This window comes from Melanaphis sacchari, unplaced genomic scaffold (genome assembly GCF_002803265.2).
Source record: "Melanaphis sacchari strain LSU unplaced genomic scaffold, SCAv2.0 Contig147_pilon_pilon, whole genome shotgun sequence".
NCBI lineage: Eukaryota > Metazoa > Arthropoda > Insecta > Hemiptera > Aphididae > Melanaphis > Melanaphis sacchari.
This window is the reverse complement of record NW_020270641.1, coordinates 26,081-38,162: the sequence shown is the minus strand read 5'-3', so window position 1 is coordinate 38,162 and position 12,082 is coordinate 26,081. Positions and strand designations below refer to the sequence as shown.

The window sequence follows — 12,082 nt, the reverse complement described above, 5'->3', positions numbered from 1 at the left end:
CTCTTTTGACTGCCTCAGTTAACGTGTGGCAGCCGTAGGTAAACTTACCTCCCACAGTGTGTATGAGCAACAGGTGAAGAAAATATATCAGACCGAAGAACATAAAATGCACCAGTCTTTCGTTAAAATATATGTTTTCGTGTTGATTATTTGGGCTGTGGAAAAATCTGATTGCAAACAAGGAGGTAAACATGTTTATTTACTAATTATTAAGTAGGAGTTTTTATATATATATATAATAAGAAATAAGAAATAAATTTAGTTTAGTCATTATTAAATTTAAAATAATATTATTATACAGATATAATGTATACATATTGTATATTATACTATGTAGAATAAATAAATGTAATAAAATCATGAAATATTTTTAAAATATAGTAATGATTATAGAATATAAGAATTTTTTTTCCTTAAATTAATTTATATACGTTATTATATGCATTTTTAACTTACATATTTAAGTATATTATGTGACAATAATATATATAATAATAATTTTTTACGATAAATTGTACCGCATACATTCAATAATAATAATAATAATATTTATCAATTAAATATCGAATATAATTTATAATTCAACAATACCCTAGATTTTAAATATTATTTTAATTATGTATGTATAAGTATATTTATTTGGACAACATATTATACATCGTAATCCATAGTAATAAAATTTCGATTCTTACAGTATTCTTATTTTAAGAATTACTAATGAATGATTTTTTTTTTTTTTTTTAAATGATACTTATTTGAGGAAGACTCAATTACAGAGTAATACATTTGAAATCTTATGTTAGAACCAAGATTTAGGTATATTCAAATATATTTAAAACAAATAAAAAATTTTTTATGCACTAAAAATAAAAAAGGGATTATATTTGTTTCCATTACTTAATCACTAAAATCATTAAATTTCATATACTAAATTCATACAATCAAGTTTTATATAGTAAAAAAAAAAACACCTCATTAGTTCATAATTAAATATATCTGATACTTTTATTCTACATAACATTTATTCGAAATTCATAACACAATTTTAATCAATATTTATGAAAATAAAATAATTAAACAACATCATATTATATTATAGAGACTTAAATTAAATAATATACTTTACTTTTAAATATACAATATTATAAAACTAGAATAATTCATAATACATATAATAATTACATCTGAATAAATTTTTAACCGACGTCAATCTAATTATATTTTAAGATTTACTTTTTTATGAATATACAAAATTTACTGAGTAACTACTTGTTCAATTTGAACAAATAACAACTAACACAAAATGTTTTTCTTCTTATTAAATGACAAGACATTGCAACACAAACAAATAATAACTACATTAAAGCTATTACATGAGTTTAAACATTTAAATACCTGCCTAAATGTTTGATTTATGTACTGTGAAATATTATAGAATGATTGATTAACGAAAATCCATTAATATGTCAAAAACTTCTAAAAAATTTAATCAAAAAACCATCGATTAAATTGTTCAGAAAATATTTTCCAGAATACTGAGTTAATAAAATAACACCTACTTGATGTTTTAATACCAAATATTTAAAATAAAATATAGTAAAAAACGTATATTTTATAGTTCATAAAATTATTTTTATTTTTATTTTTTAAATACTAATTTACACAATTCTATATATTATAATAAACATAATAAACATAATTTGTATTTTAGTTAAAAAGTGTCTAAAATGTTTATAATATTTTCTTACAAAAACTAAAATTTGTGCAGTATGAAATACATTATAACGTTACATATACGTCATTATTATTAAATTTTTATTAATGAAACTTTGAAATACAAATAATTAAATTTCTAACTAAAATATTGCTTATAATTTAACACATTCATAGTTGTATTTATCTGAATTTAATATAACTATTTTAAATGACCAATAATTAATTGTTCATCGCTGAAATATAGTGTAATTAAAAATATCTATGCTAAATTGATACTAAAAGGTGACTGATTTACAAGAACGATAATAAATTCACGTTTTTATCCTTTTATTACATTAACAATTGTACACTAACTGAATTAAGCTAAAGTTAATGTCTATTTATACATGTATTAAGGGATTTAATTATTGTTAAATTATTTATTTTGTTAGAACCTATAATGAAGTATTATTTATTACACGAGGAATAAATACATTAATTTTACACAATATCAGTGAACAATATAAGAAGTAATTAGATTATCTGTTATTTCTACATATTAAATATTATAAAAAGTACAAACAATAATCATTTAGAAACTCAGGATTAGCCAAAATCAGACATTTTTACTCTATTGTGGTAAATATTTTTTTTTTTTTTTTGTGAAATTATAAAAGTTTAAAGTTTAAACTATTTCATTTTTAAAATGAATACGAATATTTTAATCATTTAAGCGTTATGTAACAGATTTTTTTGTACCAAAGTTTAAATCCCCATATAATCCAGAACATTCCATGAATGTCAGGTTAATACGTTCGTCAAAATTCTGTATGACTATTCTAAAACAGTTGCAATTTAAAAGGCCAAATACTAAATAGTATAGTTTACAATGAGTTTTAAAGTTTTGACATACAGTTTTACACAATTACAACGGTTGAACTAAAGTATAAATAAATAGATCGTTGGAGGTACATAAAACAAAGTAGGTGTACAGCACATTCTTCAAAAATACAAGTTATTATTGATATCATCGAATCTATTAACTTATTTTTTATGAATTTAAGTAAATTGGAAGTTTATTACGTAAATCAGAGTTGAAAACTACTGATAGGATGAATATCTTGAGTGTCTGGATAATTTATTCTTCAAAATATCACAATGCACATCCAAAAGTTGTTGTAACGTGTAACAATTAATAAACAATTATTTTAAGCTAAATACTTCAATTTTTATCAATGTATCATTATACATTATTATTTTCGTTCAATAATAATTAAGTATTATTATATATTAAATTAAATGATTTTACATTAAAATTGAATATTTAATAAAATTCGAATTTGGTAAAATTAATAATATACGGCTTTCAATATACCTTTAATAAAATATAATACATACATTTTAATAACATAATGCGATTTATTCTTAAACATGACTGATAAATATAAATACGTGATAACTTTTCATAAGTTTCTTGACTTTCAATAGTTCACGTCTGAAATCGATAAAGATCGTTTTCGCTATAGATAAATAAATCATTCATTTTTATTGTAAGTAATTTTTTATTCAATACCAATATGAAATAAACAATCTCTCTATTATTTTCTCTCTCTTAAATAATTCTAATATTGTTAATACATTTTTATAATAAGAAAAAAAAAATTAGTTTATTTTATAAAAATAGACATTAAACTAAATCAATCAATGTCACACATTTGCTATGCTATAAAAAATAAAATTATTAAATACCATTAAGTTCATAAAAATATTTTTAACGTTATTTAATTTAATTTTATAAAGTCACTTAAACATATTAATGTTAAATTAATAAATTTACATATTAATATCGGTAGAGTTATTTCAGTGTGTATAAAAATATAATATTCTAAATAGTCTTAACTATTATTTTATTTCAAATTATTTTTATACTACAAGTATATGTAACTACTTTTACTTCAGATGTTTTTAAGATTCATCTAGTTTTCTTTAAATTCCACGAAATTTAGAATAAGTTTAGCATCAACACAATAAACATTTAGTCTAATACATAGTTATTAATTGTAACTTTTCTAAACTATAAATATATCTTATAGTACAATAATTTACAAGATTTCTCTTATCTAGTTCTCATATTATACACAATACTCTCCTTTATATAAACCTAATCGCATGTATGTCTTTATTCTTACATTTCAATCAAAGACATTAAAATCATTTAGGCTATTCTTTTTCGATTATAATGAAAACAAATCTTCCTATCTAAGATTCTGTTTAATATATATTTTTAAGATAAGTCATAATGTTACATTATAATTTTTTAGTTTTAATATAATTATGATTAAAAAATAAAAAAATTAAAAAATAAAAAAAAATAATGAAAATAACAATAAATCATAAACATTTTTATAAGCGTACTACTTACATTGCATAGTCTTATGGGACTTTTGTAGACAACCATAATTAAAACATACGAGTCCCAGTGTGATAAAATAGATTACAGTATTAAATCTAATTAAACTTTCAAAATTAACATTTTAACATTTAAAAAACATTTAAGTTTTTTCATAAAAAAACAACAATATATTATATATATATTTTAGCAACAACAAACTTCCATTTTATATTTATTTTGTGTACAAATGCAAGTGCATATTATTTTTATTTTTTTCAAAAAATATGTATTAATAAATTTTTGTAACTCTAGAAATATATCAATGTCTAAATTTAATTTTTATAATTTGAAACCATTAAAACTGGTTCAGTATTCGTTCATTTTTCGTTTCGTTAGTATTGAATAATAATTAATAAGAGCATTAATTTGTATATTACGCGTGAATTATAAACATTTATTGTAATTAAATATATTTTCTTATAAAAAGTACCTATTTATAAATATTTAAAAATAATATGCCTAATTTCAATACAAAAAGAAAAGAGACAATACAACTAAGAGTTTAAAAAAAAACTAAAATTTTGATGTACTGTAGATACAGATCATCAAGACCAGCTAATGAATGCTGAAGATTTCGAATTTTATTATGGAGGTAAGAAAAAACGTAAAATGTATTATATGCAATTTGTATGACATTAACACGTTTTCTAAAATAATTTCGATCACTGCACAGTAGAAATAATTTTACAGTTATAAACTAAATCGTGAAATAAAATAAAATACATATGTTCTAATATCACTATTTGATGTTTCTTTGTTTTAATTAACACTACTATTACATATTATTGACACCTTTTTATTTTACTAAATTCACACATGAGTTATTGATATATTATTTATTTATTCTTGTAGGTAGACAATAAAAAAGTATGTTTTATTTATTTATTTATTTTTAATAAACATTATGTTTTAATATACTATTAAACTATACACTTATACCAAAAGATCTTAATCTATTTACTATAATTCATTTTTATTTTGTATTTTATCTTTCAAATTTTAATTTAAAAATATATAATTAAGTGATTTATTTATTTATATTATAATATTATTATTCTTAAAATAAATTTAAAAAAGTGTGATGTTCTTAATTTGTATAGTAACGAATTTTCGGTAAAAATAGACTTAAATTTTTTAGTGATTTTACTTAGATTTTCTAAAACACAGCTCAAAAGTAAAAACCCATTTTGAATTAGTAGAAATATAAAGCAAGATTTTTTTTTCATATTACGCATTAAAACACATAATGCATATCAAAAGAAAAATAAAATGTTTGATGTTAAATGCTACTTATAAATTATAATACAATTTGTATGCATTTTAATTAAAAGATTAAATTTCATTTACCGCGATTAAATAAATTTACTATAATATAGATATAAGTTAAAATGTTTTCATTGTACAATTAAACATTGATCGTAGATCAGTGACAATTAATTTGAAAAGGTATTTTTTAATTTGTTCATGAAAATAAAAATCTCTTATTCAAAACATGTAATTAATTATATTAAATTATGCAGCAAGCCTTCATATTTATTGATGTTATTTATCTCTGTCAATACACTGAAATGTATTTTAAAGCTCTAAGTACGTAAAATCGTACAAAAGTCAATTTCGTTAGTGGTACTGAATCCAAAAAAAAAATAAAAAGAGTTATGACGATTTGGTCGAGCGAGCATCTGTTAACACAGGTTTTATGTTGATTAATCTTGCTGTACCTACTTGTAATTTGTTCAATTTTAACATTTAAAAAATAAATCTACCCGATTTAGTACAACTAACTCTTTTACAAAAAAAAAAGATAAATGTCCGCGTAAAAATTTAAATATGAATGGTGAAATTCACTATATAAACTTGTTTTCAAAGTTATTATTAAAATTATACAATGACGTACACTAGTATTGTGTTCTTGATAATACAGTTCTTGCTCATTTCTTCTAGGTATTAAATCAATAAATAAACAATTATACATTTTATTATGATCGATAAATTATTTTTTTCATTTTATATAATTGGATGTTGCGTGATAACATTTTCCTCCATCACAAGCTCAAGCTTAAAGGAGTACATATATTCTAAATTCTTAATATATATATATATATATATATGAATGTTAAATTTTATTTATATACTAAAAAATACAGCAATACGATGTTTATTAGCCATATAATCAAAAAAAAAAAAAAAATTAAATTAAATTAATTAAAATAATTTTTAAAATACCTAGTAACAGAATTTTATCAACATAAATATTATTGGTATAACTCATATTTGTTAAACGTGATGTAACGAATTATTTAGAGAAAACACACATCCATAGTACATCTCTAGTATTATTTTATAATAAGTAGTTAAACAACACTAAAAGTTTAATATTTGAGTGATAATCCAAATGTTTACACAATAGTAGATACACCAGTAATGTTCTAATATGTTTTCTATTCATAATAATATAAGAAGCATGAGAAGTTTTACAAATAACAAACAAATAATAATTCTTAATATAAAATCGCCCGAAACTAGTATAGTTATTTTATAGCTTCGTACACAGACATAGAAGAAATTATGTAACTAATACATAATTACATAAATAAGATTAAATGTTTGCTTATAAACAATATATAATATAGTATAATACAGTATATATATATATGTGTGTGTGTGTGTGTAGTACATGTTAACATTAATAATAATGAAAATATGCTCCAAAAATAATACATTATTTCCTAACTGTTTATTTGGTCCTATACAAAAATCTTGAAAAACGACTACATTTTTAGATAGTAAATAAATATTCGTAAATTAGGTATATTATATAGTTTATATTCTATATAGTTATGTTTATCAAATTTGGAAGAAACATAAGATAAAAATATAATCTAATATGAAATATCAACAATCATTTTTCAGAAATTCTGACTTGAGACAAACTAATATCAAAGGTTTAAAAATTGAATACATTCTTAAAAAAGTTGGTTAAGATTTAAAAATAAGAATTAGATACCCATAATACTAAAAAATTATAGTATTTTTTATTATATACTAACTATTAATAATAACAATAAAAAAAAAAAAATAATTAAAAAAAAACTTAACGATTTATCTCTAAAAAAAAACTGAGAACTTGTAATTTTCTTCCTACTATAAAACCTTTTTAATGCCATTCATAAAATAAATAATACAAATAATATGTAACATAATAAAACATTTCCTACAAAAAGATAATAATAGTTTTAGCGAAATACTAAAATAGTAAAAGTATTTTGATGTAAAAATATATAAATGACTTGTTTTTGTAACAAGGAAATGCACTAGATTTTTTATTAGTTAATACTTAACTATAGAAATCAACATTATAAATGCATTAAAGTAGGTGCATCATATTAATTACGATTAATGTTAATATTACAATTATGATTTTTATTGATTTATTTTATGCACCATTTATTTATTTTAATAAATTTATTACAGCATTTTAAATTATAAAACAGATATAAAACAATTTATATAGTTTATCATTAATTGAAAATTTTTACCATTATTTTTATCTATAATATGAATATTGAATGACTGACACAAATACCATACTGACATATAATATAACAAGAATTAAAAAATATAAATTGGGAACTTATGATTGCTAAAAAATAAATGTATTGTGTACATCATCATTAAGTTGGTCATATAATGAAGGTATACAATTTTAACTGAATGATAAATTATTGTACAAAAAAATATATAAATCTGAACGAAGGAGAAAGATTAAATAGCGTGAACTATTCCTAAGGATAGTTTATGTTGTATATTTTATTTAAATTATGAAATTAATAATTCGATAGGCTGAACTAACTTTGATTAAAATCGTGTCATATTATAACTTAAAATAAAAATTTAAAAAAATCAAATGTTTCAAATATCTTTAAAAAAACAAAAAATATTATAATTTCTATAAAATCTTTGTATAATTATTTTGTTAAAATTGTATGTCTCTATCAATGAATATTTCTTTATAAATTTCAATAAAAAAAACAAAATCGATTTAAAATAGATTTTTCTATTTTTGACCCTTCAAAGTATGAACTAGATCACATTTAATACCAGAAATAACCCATAGTGTTGAAAATTGAAGCAAATTGTATGCTTTTAAAATGATGAGTGATGACAGACACACAGATAAAAGAAAAAACATCATCGTAAAACGAATACATTCCACGCTCCACTCGAAATCTAAAAGAGTATCTCCTTTTATTTCACTATTTGTACAATGTGTCAAAGTAATAATATTTCAATCCTAACTTATTCAATATTTTATGAAAAAAACAATATTTTATTTTCTTTAAAAATAAATTTATAATACTTTTTTTGCATTTATCTCAACGCGTAACTGTTCAAATTTTCATAGTGATGTTTAATTTTAAAAATATATTAGTAATTTTCGTTTATTTTTAATTTAACAAAAAAATAACAACAATTTAAAAATAAATTGTTTTTAAATTTTAATTTCAAAATAAAAAAACTAATATAGCGACCTTCTTTATAAACCAATTTAATCTGCAAATTGTATTGTTAAACAAAATTCAAAAAAATATTATATAAATATAAATGTTTTATGACTTTTATGTAATATAACAATTTAAGTTCCTCATACTAATTATTTCGTAAAACAAACTCAGTTCATTATTTGTAATTCAATATTTTATTTTAAATATTAAATGTTCATTTGAATTGCGGTGTAACGTAGCTAGGGAACCTAGTTACTAAATTAGTTATCCAGGGAAGGTTTTCTGATCCTTATGGATACATTTCCATATGGTTAGAACACGGTATGTGGAATTTTATCAATAAATAAAACACATTTGGTTTATAAATCTTTGTTCAAAATATATTTTTGGTTTATACTTAACAAAATGTAGATGGTGGTAAAAAATCCCAGTGTTGGTGAGTTCGTGTTTGTTGCTGGTCAGTCTCGAACTGCCCTTTCGATAAATGGTGCCTATTGGCCATAGGCCTCACAATCATTAACAATGTTTATCTCAGCACAAATCCCACTATTGCCTACTACAGAATTGCCACACACACAGGTGTCATGTAACAATAATATATATATTATTGTTACAGCGGCATTTGTTTTCTCATAACTAAAAGCACTTGTCATTGAAAAATACAAAATATTTATTAAAAGTTTACACATATTTTAGTAACTAGGTAATAATAATGTCCCACAAAGAAAACAAGTTTTCTTGATGATATAATTCAATACTATGATGTACCTAGTACCTATGTCCTATATGCTACAGTCCTTACGAAGCCAGGTAATATTTGTTTTCCCATTTGACTTTGTAAACATGTTTTTAATATAATAAACATTAAATCATAAAGCGAACTAAGCAATCTAATTATTAAGTTAATATTATTTATAAACTTAAAATACAAATTGTACTTAAAACAGTTTGTGTTTTCCATCACACTTTAAAATTTATTAAAAACAATAATCAGCAAAAAAATTATAAAGAAATATAAGCTAACATCGATTAAAAAAAAAAAAAAAAATGTAATAATATTTTTTCTAAATATCAAGCTCTGTTTGTTATTTAATCATTACTTTCAAATGTTGAGATATTTGTGTTCATAATTCAAGTTATGTACTTCTTCTAATCCTAAATTTTGCTTTATTGAGTACGACATTATCAAAAATTAAAATAATATTTATAATTAATAATAGTTTTAAATATTAAATAACTACGCAGTTTACTCGATAAATCATTGACATGTGTGTATAATTCAGGGATCAAAAAATGTGTACAACATTTGTAAACAGATATAAAAGTGGTACTTTTCAAATTTTTTTAAATAGATTCAAGAAAAAAGTTAAAAAAAAAAAAAAAATATATTAATCAATCAAAAATCGTAAATAAAATAAAAATCAGCTGTTAAATTTAATCCCTGCGCTTGCATTATTATACTTGTAATACAACATTGATTTTTTTTTTTTTTTGTTGCAGCAGCATGCTTAAATTATGGACATTCGTGCTGGGGAGGTAAATCATAACATACAACTAATAATAAAATTAAAATTATAAAAATAAATTTTATAACAAAATAATTCTGAAAACCCATTTGTGGTTATTACGTATAAATTAATATGTATTTTAAATAGCTCACGGCAAGCGCAATGTAGATGGGACAAACGATCTAGACACTTTGTTAAGATATCGAATGGCTTTATTAAAGAAATCTGTACACAAAGACTCATTTATAGATCCAAATCCAGACCAATCACAAGAAGATATGCCAAACTATTACAACATTTTTAAATATTATTCGAAAATAAATTCAATAAAAACAAATAAGTAACAAATTCAAAACTATTTTAATGACAATATTCAAATAATATCAATTTTATCTGTCGTAGCGATGACACTGTTGACACCTGGAGCGTTGAACCGAGCAATCACTTACCAAACGATAGGTCATACTACGAAGATCAAGTCTTAGATCCCAGGGTTGAATATAAGATTATGGTAAGCTTCATTTTAAAAGGTAGTGATCGTTTGGATGAATATTATAATTTTGACCCAAAAATTAACACACCCATTTTACCACCGTACCCTATCTCTATTATTCCAGTGGTTCAAAAATGTATTGACTAAATCTACGAGTTAAATTGTCTAACCACGTTTCTACAAAATAATTAAAACTTACTTTTAGACCATTCTCGGATTTTTCACTTTCGATTATTATCCCATAAATTAATTATCTAGATGTTCTATAGGAACTAAATGTTAAGCTAAAAGACTATGAACCTAAGTCTTAATTAGTGGATCACCTCCAAATGAAACATTATCATTTCGAAGACCAACATCAACATCTTTCCTATAAACCGCTTGAGTTTAATGGCTTATATTACTTTACATAATCGTTTTATAAATCACAAATCCACAACCAAGTTTTGAAACAAAAATAATTTGAGAATTAAGCGGCGAAATAGGTAGCCGACAAAATGGGATTAATTTGGCGGCAAAATGGCATAGTGGCGTAACGTGAAATTATTTTTACTTGCAAAAGCAATATGCACGTTTATGCTGCGCTAGAAATTTTATTTTATTCATTATTGACTTTACATCACTATAATATATCATTATGTATATTTAAAATTAAATTTAATTATTAATTAATAATTATATATGTATATATCAATTTTTTAATTGATAATATCCATTTCTATACAGCATATAGATTATTAATTAATATATAAACCTATTCATACTTATTCGTCCAAACGGTCTACGCCCATTTGTACACTAGAAAGTTAATAATATTATTATTTGAATAATTTTCAAATCTAACGTTTTTAATTACTAAAAAACTAATTTATGTATTTTTTCCACAGAAAATATAGGCGAAGAATTATCACAAATTATTCTTTAACATTATTAGTTAATACTTGGAGAAACCGAAAAAAATAATATTTCAAATATGTAATAATACCTTTTAAATTTCAAATTAATATGGTTATTGAAATTTTGGTCACATATTTTAATTTAAATATACTAACCTACGAATAACGTAAATGCAAACATTATTTATATTTTCTAATAACATTCTAAAAAATATTTGTTTCTTTGTATTGAATATGAATTATGTATTTACTCGTATTTTTATTTTAAGAATAATATGTAACAAAGTCTTACTTATAAACATTTATTTGCTTACAATAATATAATTTATTAACAGATAGTTATTAAATCTGTAGGTGATACAATATTGTATTTTAAAAATGCTTCTAATTCCAAATAAACAAAATCATACAACAATTGGTTTTTATTTATTAGCTTAAGATTAAACCGTAACATTATTTTAACAAAGGTACTAGATATTATGCCTCTTTATAATGTAAAAACTATATTTATCATATTGCTAAATAATATTATAACA

At 21.6% G+C, this 12,082-nt stretch overlaps 1 protein-coding gene across 4 annotated transcripts; it reads left to right on the top strand.

Moving 5' to 3' along the window:
* Positions 1-11,629, top strand: LOC112591924. Of its 4 annotated transcripts, none has more exons than XM_025335869.1 (6): positions 1-185; positions 4,683-4,739; positions 10,153-10,185; positions 10,305-10,497; positions 10,560-10,668; positions 11,538-11,629. In XM_025335869.1, the coding sequence occupies exons 1-6, from the start codon at positions 107-109 to the stop codon at positions 11,544-11,546; spliced, it is 480 nt and encodes a 159-aa protein (XP_025191654.1). In that variant the 5' UTR covers positions 1-106; the 3' UTR covers positions 11,547-11,629. The 4 variants fall into 4 exon arrangements, with proteins under 4 accessions (XP_025191654.1, XP_025191653.1, XP_025191656.1 ...); XM_025335868.1 differs by having other exon boundaries at positions 10,150-10,185; XM_025335871.1 differs by lacking the exon at positions 4,683-4,739.
* Positions 11,630-12,082: the final 453 nt, after the last annotated feature.